This window comes from Herpailurus yagouaroundi, unplaced genomic scaffold (assembly GCF_014898765.1).
Source record: "Herpailurus yagouaroundi ecotype Mexico unplaced genomic scaffold, PumYag 557, whole genome shotgun sequence".
NCBI lineage: Eukaryota > Metazoa > Chordata > Mammalia > Carnivora > Felidae > Herpailurus > Herpailurus yagouaroundi.
In genome coordinates, this window is record NW_024412774.1 from 2,773,323 (window position 1) to 2,790,185 (window position 16,863).

The 16,863-nt window shown below is 57.5% G+C and overlaps 1 protein-coding gene across 2 annotated transcripts; it reads right to left on the reverse strand.

Moving 5' to 3' along the window:
* Positions 1–495: 495 nt before the first annotated feature.
* U2AF2 (U2 small nuclear RNA auxiliary factor 2) lies at positions 496–16,803 on the reverse strand. Of its 2 annotated transcripts, none has more exons than XM_040465459.1 (12): positions 16,755–16,803; positions 13,001–13,136; positions 12,205–12,249; positions 11,829–11,932; positions 11,389–11,540; positions 9,992–10,108; positions 9,709–9,847; positions 5,168–5,247; positions 4,963–5,085; positions 4,578–4,676; positions 4,112–4,360; positions 496–1,253 (listed from the first exon to the last, which is right to left on the reverse strand). In XM_040465459.1, exons 1-12 carry the CDS (start codon positions 16,801–16,803, stop codon positions 1,119–1,121), a joined length of 1,428 nt encoding a protein of 475 aa, XP_040321393.1. In that variant the 3' UTR covers positions 496–1,118. The 2 variants fall into 2 exon arrangements, with proteins under 2 accessions (XP_040321393.1, XP_040321394.1); XM_040465460.1 differs by having other exon boundaries at positions 1,119–1,253; positions 4,590–4,676.
* Positions 16,804–16,863: the final 60 nt, after the last annotated feature.

Here is a 16,863-nt window from a genome sequence, read left to right on the forward strand (position 1 = left end):
GCGGCGCGCCCCGCCCTCCGCGCCGCATTTGGCCCCGGCGACTCGGCCGCAGGGAGCTTGCGCAGTCGCCGCTTCCGCGGCCCCGCCCGCCCTTTACGTCACTTCCGGCGCGCGAGCGCCGTGGCCAGACGCGGCTGCGAGGCCTTGGGGACGCCCTTGAAAGAGTGGAGGCCTCAGAGAGGCCCGGCCGGCAAACTCGGCCGAGGGAGGTGGGGGAGGCGAGGAAGGGGCCGCGCCGTGCCGGGCCCGCGAGGCCACAACCCCGGCACCCCGCGGTGCTCCAGGCGCCCCCTCTCCTTGCCCAGCGGGCGCACACGCGGAGCCCCGCCCCCAAGCGCCTGCCCCGGGCAACCGGCCACGCAAGCGGGGGTGTGCCCGGCAGGGCGCGCCAAGGGCGCCGCGGCCGGAGGGCAGGGACAGCCAGGCGCCCGCAGCCTAGGGCCAATGACCGGGGTGGGGGCGCGGGGTACACACACCGGACACAGAGCAGCTCCGTAAAGTAAAATACAACAAAATGTTTAATGAGCAAATTCGTCTTAGCAAATATGAAACTGCCACAGAGAGGAGAGGGACGGGGCCACGGGGCTGGGGCACAGGTCGGGGAAGACTAAGGAGAAGAGAATCAACTACGTAAGAAACCGGGGAGGGCGGGCACCAGGGAGAGGACCAGAGGCCAAGAGGACGGGAGCTGTGGTCCTGGGAAGGGAGAAGGCAGGGCTCTGGGGGTCGGACAACAAAATTCAAAATAGTTTGGCCATAAAATATAAACACACTATGTTTCTACGGTGGGGAAGGGGAGAAAGAGGGTAAAAGGGAGGAGAGGCTGTTTTGGGGAGGGGCTCTGGGGGTCCTACCCCGCCCTGCTGTGCACCCCCTCCCCATCCCGACCCCTTCCCTCTGTGTCTGGGTGCATGTGTCTGTGTGGGCCTGTGCGCGCACTTCCCCAATTCCCCTCCCCACCCCAACCCCCACCCCACCCTAATTGCTGCCATTCCAGTTGCTGCCGGCTGTCATTCGGCTGTCACTCCTCTGCCCATCTTCTTCAGAGGGAGAAAAGAGGGGGGGTGGGAGGGGGAGCAGCCCCCAGCCAGCCCTTCCCCCACCCTCCCCCTCCACCTCTACCAGAAGTCCCGGCGGTGGTAAGAGTCGGGGTCACAGTATTTTGTGACAACCACTCTGTTGGCGAACTTGCGACCCGTCAGGCCCTGCATGGCTTTCTGGCAGTCAAACACAGAGGTGAACTCCACGAAGATCTGCGGGGATAAGAGACCGGTTGTGAAGGCAAGGTGGCCTTTCAGCCTCCAAGGACAAACTGGCTCAGTCAGAGCAACCAGCCAGCATCTACCCAAAACCCAGAACTCCACAGGAGGGAGAGGGCCTCGCTACAGGTTTGGGAGCATTTGGCCAACGTCCTGCAGAACCCCAGGATCAAAGAGGCATGCAGAGTGAGAAAGAACAGAGGGGAGCTAGAGTCAAGAGTCACATGGGACACCTGCACGCTCGCCAAGGAAAGAGGTCACTTGTATGGAATGTCTTCCCTGTACCGGGCATTGTGCCAGGTGCTCCCCAAGCTCCCCCCAAGGGCCATGTGCTCCCCAGAGGACAGATGAAGGGAAGCTCAGAAATTAAGATTCAAACCCAAGGTGATTAAAAAAAAAAAAAAAAAAAATCCCAGATATTTGACCCAATGAAGTTTCTCATCTTGTTTAAACCACCAGTTGACAGGAAGTGGAGGGAGGGAGAGGATAATACCAGCCTAATTCTCAATATGGGATTCTGTTAATACAAATCTGACCTATTGCTTCAACAAAATGGCTGGGGGAGGGGGGGCAGAGACAATTATGTAGACCTGATAAATTTCGATAAAGTTTTATTAAACAAAATGGCATGGATCCTTAAACAATATAAAAGTCTTTTGAAACGTAAAGGAAATCTGAACACAAACAAATACATCCTCGGGATAACTTTGTTACTGTAATAACAGTATTGTAGCTTCTTTAAGATTTTTTTTAGAAATGATCTGTTAAAACATTTAGAGCAGCACTTCTCCAAACCAGCTTGTGTGTCCCCAGGCGACATTCTGCAATGTCTGGAGACGTTTTTTGTGGTCACAAAGGGGGATCCGATGCTACCATCTAGGAGGTGCTTCCATTTACTGGGTGGAGGCTGGGAATGGAGCTTAACATCCAAAAAGCACACAGCACAAAACCCAAAGCAAGTTTTACCAGGCCCCAAATATTAATAAGTTCAGATATTATAGAAACACCCTGGTTTGTCACAGGCAAAATTTGGAAATCTGCTTTAAATGATTTTAGGAAAAAAAAGGGAAACTGGGAAGCTAAATATAGAAATTAAGGATGACTACATATGGATAACCTGAAGCTGGGTGATGGGGCATCACAACGCTGCTATGTATGCTCAATACAACTTAAATGATGTACTGTAATACACCACTACGATAACTCTACTCTTATAAATGTTTGAAAAGAATGAAAAGTTTCAAAACAAAAGAGGCAGGATGATCCCAGAGACCAGCCAGGTCTTCCCATTCATCCTTCCCACAAGTATTTACTCCGCCCCTCAAGAGCCAGCCTCCATTCCAGCCTCTGTCATAGCACTGACTGCAAAGGACATGCGGGGAGTGGGTGTTTCTGCCACACAGTGAGGACTGGGCAGGAAAATGGGAGAGGACATAATGCCCATCCGCCCCCTCCCCTCACCCATGCCCTGTCGTCCCTTGGCCCCCGATGCTCTTTCCACTGCTTCCTGGGCAAGTTCATCCAGCTGACACCAAAACAGGGGTCAGTATGTTGACGACACCTACACTTCTATCAGACCTCATGCCTGGGACGCAGCTCTGTCCTGCTCACGGCTTCCTACACATCTCTGCTGAGGTGTCAACCTGCCCATCGGCACTGACTCCCTCCCCCACAAACCTGCTCAACTCCCTCGCTTCCTTCTCATCTGCCAGTTCCACCCAATCACCAAAGCCACAAGTCTGAGCATTTTACTGGACTCCTCTTCCCCCTGCAGCATAAAACTCAAATCAGTGAGCATTTACAGGTAATGTGTTTCTCAAATCCATGGACTTATTTCTCTCCGTCCGCCTGATCACCATCTTTCACCGAGCTGATCACAAGCTGTTAGTTGCCAAAGCCCCAGAGATCTTACCACTATCCCCTCTGCCCCCTCCAAATTCCCAGGCTGCGGAGTCCAGCCCTGCAGGGTAGAGGAGGTACCGGCTCTGTAATCCCTGGCCACCCCTACCTTATTCTAACGAACCGTCTCCATGTGCCAGGCCACAGACCACAGTTGGGACCTTTCAAAGGCTTCCTGCTCACTGCAGAGAACACCCAACATTCCTCTGGGGCTGATTTGCCACCCTGGGCCTCAGCCCCCAAATCCCATCTGCTTTATTCTGCTCAGGCTACACCAGCCTGGTCACTGTCCCCAAAGATACCAGGAGATCTATGCTCACTGGGCTCCCTGGCCAGGACCCTACCTGCCTGCTGGGATAACCTGGTGTCACTTGGGCCTGCTTAATACCGCCTCTTGGCCTCCAATCTCAACACTGCATCCAGAGCATTCCTCCTCCCTTCCCAGGTACCACCTAAGGTGGCAGATATGTTGTCTGACAAGGCTGGCCCCAGGACTTGGCCAGCTAAAGCCTGAATCACTAGGTGAGTGGCTGGATGAACCTAAGTCACCCCCTCTTTCATGCCTCCCAAGGAGAGCGGAAGGTGCAGACTCCTGGCAGGGGGCCAGAAGTGACATGCCTCAGTGGGCTGGGAAATGTGACTGTATGGCCTGTGTCCTCTGAGGTAGGGCCCAGAAGGCTGCTGTGGGAGTCCAGAGTCGCACAGGGAAGCTTAGTGAGTACCTGGCACCCAGACCCAGGAGACACAAGCGTGCTTGCTGCCATCGAGACCAATGGTCAGCACTTTTCTCCCCACTGTACAGACAAGACCAAACCACTTGCGAGAGGTCATGAGACAGACCGAAGCTACGACAGTTGCGGGGCCACACTCCCTGGGGACAACACACCATGCGGGGAAAGGTGAGGGGAAGGGTGGGCACGCACGCATGCACACGCACACACACACACACGCACCTTTCCACAGCCGGGCACCTCGACACCATCCACAGGCCGGGGGATCTCAATGGACTTGACGAGCCCATACTTGCTGCACTCATCCCGCACGTCCTCCACAATCTCCTCGTACTCCTCGTCGTCCAGCAGCTCCTCAGGCAGCACCATGTTCATGAGGCACAGGACCTCAGTCGGGTGGCCGCCCATCTGCACCTGGGAGCTCATCAGGCCTGGCACTTGCAGGGTCACGGGGGTCTGGTTGATGGTGCTCTGTGGGGCAAAGGGCAGAGCAGTCACAGCCAAGGCCACACCAGCTGCCCAGAGGCCTACCCAGGGAAAACCAGGCCCTGCCCCTGTAAGGCTCAGGTGCCCACTCAGCACCACCAAAAAGCCAGAGCCAAAGACTTAGAAGGACCTCCTCCCAGCCCCACCCACCCCACCCCACCCCACCCCCAGGTGTCCCTCTAGCCAATGGAAAATGACGTGCCGGGGGGCTCACCAGCGTGGCATTCTTGGCTCCCACACTTGCCCTCTGCACGAGCAGTTTCTTATCCCCCAGCTGCATCCCGTTCAGCCCTGCGATGGCCTGTGTTTGAAGGGTGAGGGGTCGGGGGGGGGGGGGTGCGGCGAAGAGGTGCGGGTTAGGGGCCAGGAGCTTGACACCTCCCCACAAGCCCCAATACCCCAGAGCCGGGCATTGGTGGGGGAGAGGGGAAGGCAAAGGGGTCAGAGCTTGGAAAGAGCCAGAACCGAGGGAAAGGGCTCAAGTCCCCCACGCAGGGCCCCACTGCAGGCCGGCCTCCTCCCGCCCATCCAGAGGAGGGGAGACCAGTGTGGACGCAGAGCAGCAGCACCAGGGGCCCGGGGCTCACCTGATCTGTAACGTTGATGTCCACGTACTCACAGAAGGCATAGCCCTTGGAGAGCCCCGTGGCACTGTCCTTGACCAGGTTGAAGGCCTTAAGAGGCCCGAACGATGTCAGCAGCTCTTTTACCTGAGACAGGGCCGCAACTCTGTCAGGGCTGGTTTGGGTAAAGCCTGGGAGGGGAGCAGTCAGGAGGAGGCGAGGGGTCTACCTGGTCATCATTCAGGTAATTGGGTAAGCCCCCGATGAACAGCTTGTGGGCAGAGTCCGGGACCACGGTGGACACAACTCCTGGGGGAAAAGGGGAGTAAGTAGGCTTTGGTCCCCAAGGCAGGAGCTTTACCCAGCACACAGGGACAGGCCCATTACGCCTGCTGTGGTGACAACAGGCCCACATCCCGCCATCCACAAGCTTACCCCAGGCATAGCAGCCCAGCCACGGCTGACAGAAACGGGTCTCCCAAACCTGCCCAGCCTCCGAGCGCCCCAATAGCAGCTCTCCTTGGGGCGCATGGCGGCACGACAGCAGACAGCCCCGGTGGGAGCCCCAAAGACGCAAGTTCATGTCCCAAACCCGCCAACCACGGCAGGTCATGTCTGCGCTCATCCCACGGGCACACCCACCCCCCTTCCACATCTCTCAGGCCACAGCTCCACCCCCTTCCCTACCACCCGATGTCTAGCTCAGGTCTCGGGCTGACCCTCGGTCCCTTCCTCTGTGGTCCTGCACATTTCACGACTACACTGTCACACTGTCACACACGGCAGACCAGGGAGTGCCTCGGAGAGGCCTGCTGCTCAGGGTCCAGGGTCCACGAGGGCAGGGACGTGCCCAGTTCACTCAGTACCCAGACCCTGGAGCCCAGGAGGGCTGTCACAGTGCAGTCACACCAGCAGAGTGCCTTTAATGACCACTCTGCGTCTACCCCAACCCTACCGTCTCCACTCGTCTTTGGATTCAGGGGCCTGCCAGGTGGCTCAGCCCAGGGTCCTAACACCTCCCAGAGGCTCCCATCAGGTGTGAGCTACCCAGGGCTCGAAGGAAGGGAAACACCACCCACCCAGCCTGACCGGTTCCTGACTTTCCAAGTCCAGACCCTCCCTCAATGGCTGCATGACCTGGCCCTCCTCTGCAGTCCGCACCAAGTGGCTGCGCCCCACTTCCTCCTGACCTGGGGAGGGACAGGGGGGCCTCAGACCCAAAGCAGGGTATGCCCTCTCCCACCACCCCAGCCACTCTGACCACCAGAGCCGAGCACCACCAGGGTGTCCGAAGAAGGATAAGCAGAGGCCACAGGCCAGGCCCTGCACATCAAACTCGTGAAACCCGATGCCTTGATGCTCTCCAAAGCCGTATCGCAGCAAGACACAACAGACTACGGCACAGGAAGGAGTTAGTCCCCTGCAGTCGCCCAGACAGAAAGAGGGGCCTCCAAGCACCCGCCCCCCGCCCCCATCAATCACGACCCCACAGGTAGCTCTCAGCAAGCTACGGGCTTTGCCTACACAGGCACCACCGCTCTGACCGACGGCAGACAAGCACACGGGCAGGAGTCTCATCACCCCAACAGGGCAGTGCCAGAGCCAGGGGCGCCTCAGCCATCAGGCCCAGGCTGTGCCAGGCACCCCAGGGAAGCACACAGTGCCGAGGGCATCAGGGACGGAGGCTCAAACCCAGGATGCAGCCCCAAGTGAGCCTCCCTGAGCCTCAGTGTTCTCATCTGTGAACCAGGGAGAAACCTCACACCTAACAACAGAGAATGACTCACAAGGCCCACACCTAAAACACGGCCTGAGGCAAGGCTGGCCAGGACCAGCGAGATGCCAAGGCCCCAGTGGCTGCAGACCCCGTGTGGACAATAGTTCTGCAGCTGGGCAGAAGGATTCACGCGAGGGTGATGCAAACTGGGAGCCCAGGTCAGTCCTGGTGCCCAAAATCAAGCCCTCGGCAACATCCCCTCCCAACACAATGGGCAGGCTCCTCCCTGATCACACAACCTCTTCCCTCAGAGGGACCACGGGGCACTCCCCTCTCATCCTCAATCTTGAAGCCTCACCTCCTCCCAAAGGCCATGCTGTACCCCCAGCGACCAAGCAATCCTTTCTCGTGCACTTCCTCCTCAGCAGAGGGACCCTGCTACATGCGCTAACCACAGAGCCTGGCAGAGCAGGGCCCTGCTGAGGAAGCAGGTGCAGAGGCGAAGCCCCACTGGCAGGAGTCCAGTGGGGGAGAGCACCAAGCACAAAGCCTGGCAGCGGGAAGGTGTGGAGGGCCAAACTAAATTCACAAACTCAAAGGGTTCTGTGCTTTCCTGCCTCCAAAGACAGCTCTGGCTCTCCCTGCCTCCCCCCTTCTTATCTTAAAAGACAGTCAGGACCCCCACATCAGCGCTGAACAGCTGGGCCTGACTTTGGTGGGAATGAATTTAAGGTTTCATGACTCCAGGTGATGCATATTTACTTTCAAGTCAACACGATTCCATCAAGACAAGGAAGTCACTTTCCAGGTTACTGAATTGTTTCTCTTCCAACCACAAATACCTGAACTTTATCAAACACTTTCCCCTTTAGCCTCTTTATATAGTAAGATTGACTTACTTTTTTCTGAAAAGCAAAGATCAAAACGTGAACTTCACCATGGAAAGAAAAAGCCCGAGCAGAGGATGCTTAACCTGAAGACAGATTCACACTTCCTGCGACATCCCACTACCTGCCCAGGCCCCTCTGGACAGGCAAACCTCATGTGAGAAGATCCACGAGTGACCCTTCAGCTGTTTAATCACAGCAACAGCCCCTCCATCAAGGGGAAGACCACCCCGAGCCGCTGTCCCTGGATGGGACATGTCCACTCCCACAGGGTGAAGGACACGCGCAGAAGGCAGCACAAGAAGATGGCAGAGTGACGACTCTGGACACGAGCCAGGTCCCCTGGGAGACCACTAATTGTGCCCTTGCCTTGCTGGCCTTCTGAGATGGGCTCACAGTCTCCACAATGGCAGCAGGCAAACCTTTCAATGAAAAACCAGGCGGCAAATATTTTCAGTCTGTCACACAGTCCTGACACAGGATCTCTATCACCCAACTTGGCCACTCCAACACAAAAGCACAGATAATAAGCAATGAGTGGGCTAGGCTATGTGCCAATAAATCGTTAAAAAACAGGCAGGGGGCACCTGGCTAGCTCAGTTGGTAGATCATGTGCCTCTTGATTTCAGGTGCATGAGTTTGTGCTCCACGTTTGGGTTTGAAGCCCACTTAAAAAATTTTTTTTTCCTTGTTAGTATTTATTCATTTTTTTTCTTGATAAAGACAGATCGTGAGTTGGGGAGGGGCAGAGAAAGAGACACAAAGCAGGCTCCAGGCTCTGCACAGAGCCCAACGTGGGGCTCGAACTCACAGACCGTGAGATCATGACCTGAGCCAAAGTCAGATGCTCAACCGACTGAGCCACCCAGGTGCCCCAGGAGCCCACTTTAAAGAAACAAACAGAAAACTACGTGTGGCCTCCTACCTGTCACCTGCTGACCATGTACTTACTATAGGGTTGTCACAAATATTAACATGATCCACAGCCCACTTGGGGCAGAGCCTGACGCAGCAGGCTCCAGCAACTGGTTATAAAAAATGTAACATCCTGACTTTACTTAACAAAAAACGATATTCCATAGCTCCACCTGGGAAACGGTCCCACAGATGCGTGCACAAAAAGAAGGTCATCAGGCTGTGCATTTAGAGTGCGTCAGCATGTGTCACGCGTCGTTTCTTGAAAGAATTAAAGAAATCCACTGAATTTACCAAATTATTACAGCGGAAGACACTGGAGACAAGCTGGGGAACCAGCCTCCAGTCCTGAGGCGCCTGCCAGCCTCCCTGGGACTCCACGTCCCTGACCTGCCAAGGGTGGACTCAATTTCTAAAAGGTGTCCTTCGGTGCAAAGCCTCGGCCAGCTTTGCTCCCCACCCAGAGCACCAGTGCTCACCCACCTTTCCTGGGAGAACTCCAGGGGCCTGAGATGACAGAACTCCCCCAATCCCACAACACTCCCACAGAGGCCCCAATTCTCACTTACACCCGTCCGTCTGCCCACAGGGGCCTGCAAACAGCCTGAAGGTCGAGTCAGGCCTGCTGTCTGTTTCTGTACTTCCCGCTACTGCAGGACCCGTGGGTATTTTATGAAACCAAAACGTTGCCGAGCGTAACTGATAAAGGATGTGGCGCACAGCCAGACCCGTTCAATTAGGTATCACAAGAGGCTGCGTGCAGACTACACCATCGCCACAGAACAGTCGTGACCAAAACGTACGGCTCACGAAACCAAAAACATTCACTCTCCGACCCTCTGCAGAATAAGCTTGCTGGCCCCAGGTCTGCCGTGCTCTCTACTGACCAGGACCGGACACAGCTATGGGGCACGGCCCGGAGCACGAGACTGAAGAGAAACTAGGACCAAAATAGGAGGGAACACCCAGATGCCGACCTCACACTGGGAACTCAATTGCAAACCGCTGACCTGCTTGTGTTCACACTGACTTCCCAGGTCCCAGAAAAGGAACGACAGGCAGGCTGCAAGCCCCTCACCTCCCTCGACGCCTCCCACGACCCTGGCTCTGCCACTTATGAGCTGTGCATCCTCAAGCGGGGAGGACACCAAGCTCTAAAGGTTTGGGGAAACGGATGAGAAGCACTCACACCACTTCCCAAGCAGCTCTAGCTGGGTTGGGGAGAGAAGGGCGGACAAGTCCCCCACTCACCAGGCACGTAGACAGAGGGGTTCTCCGACATGCCAGGCAGGGGCTGGTAGTCATGAGGCCTGCGGATCTTCAGCGACTGGCCTTGAAAGATGATGCCATCAAAAGCCATGGCCTGGGTGGTCTCATCCACGGAGCGAAACTGCAAGAGAAGCGGGTGGTGAGGGTCAGGGAACCCAGCAGACAACAGCCTGCAAAAGGGCCTAGGGCGAACGAGAGCTGCGACAGAGCCACAGGGACCAGGAGGAACACACACTTCCCTGAACCCACTGTGCACCCAGCTCACCTCCAAGAAAGCAAAGTTCTTGTCCTGGTTAATCTGCACAGCCAAGACGGGGTTGCCAGGGGCCTGGGTCAGCCCCCCAAGGCGCATCTGGGCGTTGAAGAAATCCATCATGGCCTCCTGCAGAGGGAATAGGAGACAGGGGGGGGCGGGGGAAGGGAGGTGGAGAGAGGAGGGGAGGGTGAGAGAGGGAGACACAGACGGGTTTGGGGGTGAGGGGAAGGGAGGGGGTGGGGAAGGGTGGAAGAAGGGAGGGAACAGTGAAATAGAGATGGGAGCAGAGAGATCAATAGTAGGAACAGAAGCAGTAGAAAAATGGGAGAACAGGGAGGAAGGAGGCAGAAGCAAGAGACAGCCAGAGGCCAGGAGCGTGGGGCAGGCCACAGGCGCCCCAACCCGAGAAGAGACGTCATTCAAGAAAAGTGCAGGGAGACAGTGACAACAAAAAGAGAGTAAAAAGCACGAGATAGAACAGAAAACGAAACATAAAAAAAAAAAAAAGTCCAATAGCGACAAGAAAGCAGTAGGAAAGCAAGAAAGAAAAACCCAGCAGGGACACAGAGCACCAAGTCAGAGAAAAAAGAGGAGTGAAGGGACAGGGAAGGTGGAGGAGAGGAGGGCAAGGGTGGGAGGGCGGGCGGGAGGGGAGGAGAAAAGAGTGATGTGGCGGGATCTGGCCCTGGAGTCCGGGGGCTGCTTTATCAAACGTAGCAAAGTGCAGGTTGAGAAAGTCAGAATGGACCTTACTTGCCTTCGACGACGGTAGCAAACTTTTTGTTGCTACGAGGGATCTCAGCCCCACAATATTTCACTTTAAAGAGAAATGGAAACAACTCTTTGATCTCGGGATTCTCGGGGTGCCATGGGAAGGGGTTGGGGAGAGGGGGAGGGGAGAGGAGCGGTGGGGAAGGTAGGGGAGGTCAGGGCCATCAAAAACAAAAGAGCAGCGACCATGGGAGGGACGTGGGGAGAGGATGGGAACAGGCGGCAGAGAACCAGAGACGTGTCAGAGAAAACCGAGGGGAGCGTGCGTTTGTGTGTGTGTGTGTGTGTATGTGTGTGTGTGTGTATGCGCGCGTGCGAGTCTCCCTCTCTGTCTCTCTCGAAACGGACTCGTGGATTTTCGTAGGTTCGTTATGTGTGTGCTTGATCCCTGGGTTGCTGGAGGAGGTTGGGAGAGGGGAGACGGGAGAGGGGAAGAGGAGGGAGGGAGAGGGCCACCCCCAGCCCGGCCCCTGGCTGGCTCAACTCCATCGGTCCATCTGGGAGGGGGCCGGGGGGCCTTGCAGGAGCAGAATCTGACCCGTGCAGGTAGGGGGAGGGAAGGGGGGGAGGGGAGGAATGGGTAGGGGAATCGGGGAGAGGGTAGGGGCAGGGAAAAGGCAGGGGGCGGGCAGTACCTCAGTGATGCCAAAGGGGATGTTGCCCACGTAGAGACGCCGGGCCTGTCTGGTCATCTGGCTCCCGACCACGGGCACCGGCGTCGGGGTCACAGCCAGGCCGTCAGGGGTCATGGTGGGAAGAAGGGCGGTGGCTGGAATCTGACCCGCGGCTTCAAGAGGGGAACAACAGGATTAGATGGCAACAGGGCAATCCCCTACACCCCCCACCCCGTTCAGGGACCACCGCACACCTGGGAGGGCGGCTCCACATGGACCAGTCCCACCGAGGCCTCATCCAGGCCCCCAGCACCTACTCCACGGGAGGCTTCAGAAAGGCAGAAGCCAGAGAGCCCAGGGCACGAACCTCATCGTCCCTCACCACCCCACCCACCAAGAACAGGGTCTGTTCCCTCAACCACCCAGCAAGTTAAAGTAAGGAGGCGGCGGCCCCAGCCCACCTTGCATGGCCTTGTACTGCATGGGGGTGATGTGCTCAAAGCCAGGTGGCGGTACATCCCAGTATTTACGGACCTTCTTCTTCTTTTCGTGGCGGGGGGAGCGACTGGGAGGGCGGGAGGGGAGAGTGGGGCAGGACAACCTCAGTCTGACCAAAGGTGGGCCTGTGAGCCCCCCCAGGCCCCCCAGCCCCCCACCAGCAGTGCAGCACTCTCCAGAAGGGAGAGGATCTGGGTCAGGGCCGCGCCCAGGCCTGGGGGAGGTGCCGGTCTCAAGGCAGTGCTTGGGCCAGGGCTGGACAAGGACAGGGCAGGGTGCAGGGGGGAGAGGGCAAAGGGAGGGGACGTCGGAGTGGAAGGGGCAGGAAGAGAAGCTCACATCAATCCACCGTGCTCCTCTTTAGCGCCTCTGGTCAAAGGTTTGCTGGGGGGTGGGAGGGAAAGGTATGGGGAGGGGTGACTGGGGACCCTTGTCTTCCCCACACGCCACACCTCCCCGAGGGCTCCGAGCCCCAGGGCTGGGGGCAGGGCCGAGGTGAACAAGCAACAAGCAGGCCCCCTCGGCCCTGCCACTCCCCCCAACCCCCTCATCCCAGGAAAGAGGAACTACGCGAGAAGGGCCACACAGACCACTTTCTACTTGGAGAAACTGAGATGGAACGAAGCAGAACTTCCACCTGCCCACCCTTCCTCACCTAAGGGGACAGAGAACAAACAGGGGACCCTGGGAAGGGAAAAGGCATTAGAAGAGCAGAAGGCAGCTAAAGGTGGGGGGCGGGGGGGAGACGCTGCCCCCCCCCCCCCCAAGAACTCCCTGTTCTCAGAAGGCAGAGCACAGGCCTCAGAAGACCATTCCGAGAGAACCACAGAAAGACAGCAGAGGGCGAAAAAGGAAGGAGCCCTAAGAGACGGGCTGGGGCAGCCCTCACGAAGAAGGAAACAGTCGATGCCCTGACGCTAGACTCACCTCCAAGAACCTACTGCCCCCACCGACCCATCAGAAACTAAACTCTAGAAACAACTGAACTCAAGACAGACAAGCCCCAGACCCCTCCCCCAGACACAGAGAAGAGCCACAGAGGCCCAGGCACACCAGGTACTTGTGCAGGGACACCCTACACCCACGCTGGCTCACCCCCACCTGTGCCCAGCCAGGGGTCCCCTAGCCCTGGTACCTTCGCCGCCGCCTGTCCCGGGAGGCGCTGCGCTGGTCCCGGTTGCGCCGGTCGCGGCTCCGGCTCCGGCGCTTGCGGTCCCGGCTTCGAGAGCGGCTGTGACTACGCTTCCGGTGCCGGTTCTCCTTGTCTCTCTCTGGGCCAGGGGGAGGGGGAGGAGACTGAGCTGAGGGAGGACACGGCCCAGCCCACCCGCTCACTGGTGGCTATGCCCCAAGCCCCAGGGAGGCCACCCCCAAGGGGAAGGGATTCGATGGAGGAGGGGAGATAGCAGGCTTCCTGGGTCCACAAGCGAATCCAGGGACCTTAGGGGACCAAGGGGACGGGAGCTGGTTACCTGAGGGGAGAGGGCCTGGAAATGCCCCCGGGGTGTAAGATACCTGAGGACGCTCAGGAGGAGCTGGGGAGCCAGAGAAGACAGAGGAGGCTGGCTCCTGGTCCCCCTCGAGGGCTGAGGGGCCTGACCCCAGGGTCGTCCCTGAGAGGGGCAGGGCTAGAGGCTGGGGAATCAAGAGACCCAATGATGTTTTCCTGAATGAAGGAAACTGGCGACCCCTCAGGAAAGACCTCCTCAACCAGCTGGCACCCACAGCCCCACCATCAGGCCCCAGGCACCAGACAGAGATCTGATAGCCCCAGAAAGCCAAGACACCCAACAGTCCCTTCCCAACCAGGTGAAGAATACAAGAGTTCCTCCTCTAGGGAGGTGCCCCTTCCTGAATTTGGGCTAAAGAGGAGGTGCCAGGAGGAGTGTGCCCTGCCCACTCCGGCCCAGTGCCCCTCGCAGGCTGGCATCCCAAACCACCCCTACCTGCCCATCGTCCCTCAAAGCCAGTACAAGAGAAACCAGGGTCCAGCCCCCAGTTGGCTCATACTTTTCAGGTGGCGCCTAGAACAGAGCACAGCCTTGCCTGTAAAACCAGACACCTCTGCTCAACAGACCTCTCACCTGGGAAGGAGGTGCAGGCCCTGTCACAGTATATTTCCTCATCCTTAGTTCAAAGACACCCCGGACTCCCCAACTACCCATGTCCAGGGACAGAAAAAGGAAGAGGCAATAAGGACAGGGCGTTAAAGTGGACTTTGGCCTCACCCGTACTACTTTATACTATACGCTTCTTCAGACAATTAAATGTGAACTTCCCGTAGATTGAGTCTCAATTCCTGAACCACTCAGGAAAGGTGCTCCTTCCAAGCACCTCAGAAGAAAACACACAGCAGCAAACACCAGAATGCTCCTGAGAGCAGGCTCCGTACTTAGTCCCACTTGCTCTCGATCCTCACCACTGCTTTGAGAAAACACTGTGGCCGCTCAATAGGAAAAACGAGGCACAAGGAGCTCGTGTAACTTGCCTGTGGCCAAAAAGCAACAGAAGAGCGAAGCCTGAATGTGAACAACGTAACATCAGCAAGTACAGTTATCAACACCTGGGCACACATCTTAACACAAAGCAGGCAGAACTCACTAGGGTCTGCCTAGAGCCACTAATGACAACATCATTATCTCCTTGAAAACTAAAGAAGTAAAAAAAAAAAAAAAAAAAGACTGGAAGCAACACGAAGTAGAAGACAAACACGGAGGCCTGGCACTGGGCACAGGGAGGAGCTGTGGCCTTGGACCGCTGGCTTCACGCTTGTAAGAGGAGCAGGGTGTGAGCCCCAAGCACTTTTCCTGCGGCTGAGGCTCTGAAACAGACAAGCAGGCAGAGGGACCAACAGGAAATGGTGATGTCTGCAGGGGTGGCGGCTGAGATCAGACAAGGAACTTAATGCCCTGGAGCCACAGGTGCGGCACACACAGGCAGGGGCTGAAGCTCAGAGGCCGGCCCACAAAGACAAAGATCCACAGGCAAGGCAACACGTGGACAGAGTTTCCTGCCTCCAACACGAGAAAAGGAGCTTCGCCGCTCAAAATGCTGTGGGCACATTGTGGGAACAGCTCCACTAACCCAAGGGACACGCCAGGGCTGCGAGCGTGGCCTCCCAGTGCCAGTGGGGACACCCAGGGAGAACCCAGGCAGCATACGCGCCAGCACCTCGTGGAAGAACTCAATCAGCTCCACCTGGCAGCCCGGCCTACTGCAACTTGGCCTCGCAGCCAGCCAGACTCAGGAGGGTTTCAGCTTCTTGCCTCACCAACGTGTATAAAACCCCGGAAAAACAACCCAACCTTTCCTTAGACAAAGGTTGTACCTACCCCAAGTGCGTGAGCACCTGGCAGAAAACATCTGAAAAACACCTTTCCCTGACGGTGCCAGTTAGGAGAGTGAAGATACGCCTCTCTCCTCAGTATTACACTAAGGACGTTTGCACAATAGAAGAGGCGTCACTTACTAGGCACTTCACACATGCCAAGCCACACGCCACACGTTCGTACACGTTACCCCCATTTAACCTCAGCTCTGCCTCTCACCAGCTGAAACCTGGGAGAAGCGTTTAAACTCTTTGAGCCACTTTTCTCGTCTGCAAAAGGAAGGAAATCATCAGCATCACATGGCGATTACAAGGAGCCACTTAGAAAAACTACAAAGGGCTTAACAAAGTGCCTGGCACTTGACAAGCACCCAGAGTTTAACTATCAAGAATTGTTACTACCATCCTCGTTAATTCCAAAATCGCAGTGACAAAACAAAGAGTCAACGTACAAACCCCGACGAGACTAACACAGAAATACGGAGGCAGCACAGCTGCTGGGCAACAAAGGAGGTGTCCGAACCCAGGAACGCCCAACTCCAAAGCCCACATCAGGTAGAAACAGACACCCCATGTGCGCTCTCCCCAGACGCTGTCTCCTAGGCCAGCCACCCCCGACCGACTTCTGGACAGGGTTCGCTGCGCCCCCCGTTCAGGCCTCCCAACGCGGGCAGCTTCAGCCTTAAGCCCCCCACCTTCGCTCTCAAAACGACCTAAAGACAGGACGAATTTTTGCAGCGCCTAACGACTGTCGTCGTCCGGACGTTCTTGCAGCCCCTGTGCTGCTTCGCACCAGCACGACCCCACGCCTTGCTGACTCGGTACCACCGGGGGTAACGTCCCCCGCCCTCATCTCCACGGCGACCAGATTTAGGAGGCTTAATCTGTGCCCTGAGACTGTACCGGACACGGGGGCCGCTCTCTAGCTGGGAGGGGACAAGACGCAAACACCCCGCGACCGTCGGGACTCCCAAAAGTCCCGTGTCGGAAGGACACACGCGTGTCCTCTCTCACGAGCCACACCGCGTCACGCTTGCCGATACCCGGGCGGGGACCCAGCCGGGGCCCACGTGAAGAGGGTTAGCAACCGCCATTTTGGAACAAAGGGGGCGTGGAGACCCGGGCCGCTGGCCCGGCCGGAAGCGGAAGTGCCGGGGCAGCGGGAAAGAAAGGCGGCTTTGCGGGATCTGATACCTGTAATCTTTCAGTTTAAAAAAAAAAAAAAAAAAAAAAGAACGGAAAAAAAAGAATGGGGAGTCCGCGAGGGAACACCCGGCGGGTCCGCGCCGCCTCCGCCGCGGACCACGTGGGGTGTAGAACGGCGCGCGCCGCGCATGCGTCCAGGACCCGCGCCCGCCGCCCCCTCCTCTCTCCTCCCCTCCCCTCCCGCGCGCGGCGGCACGCCGGGTGGTCACGTGAACCAGGCGCGCGCCACGGAGCGGTGGGGGGTGCGCAGCGCGGCCCTGAAAGGAGGGGGAAGAGGGGGGGGGAAAATGGCGGGGGACACGGAGAGAGGCCCGGAGCCGCCCCGCCCGCCGCCCCGTGCCCCCAGCGCCCTCACCTTGCTTATTTTCGTTGAGCTGCCGCTCGAACTCGTCGAAGTCCGACATGCTGAGGCGGCCGCGTAAGGGCCCTGTGCAGCTCTGGCCTCGCCTTGCCGCCCGCCCGCT

Excerpts from the sequence above, each read along its gene's own strand:
- U2AF2 (XM_040465459.1), bottom strand. The coding sequence starts at position 16,803 with ATGTCGGACTTCGACGAGTTCGAGCGGCAGCTCAACGAAAATAAGCAA. Across the intron at positions 11,541-11,828 it reads GCAGTACAAGGCCATGCAAG|CCGCGGGTCAGATTCCAGCC; the intron begins GTGGGCTGGGGC and ends CCCCTCTTGAAG. Across the intron at positions 9,848-9,991 it reads AGAACTTTGCTTTCTTGGAG|TTTCGCTCCGTGGATGAGAC; the intron begins GTGAGCTGGGTG and ends CTTCTCTTGCAG.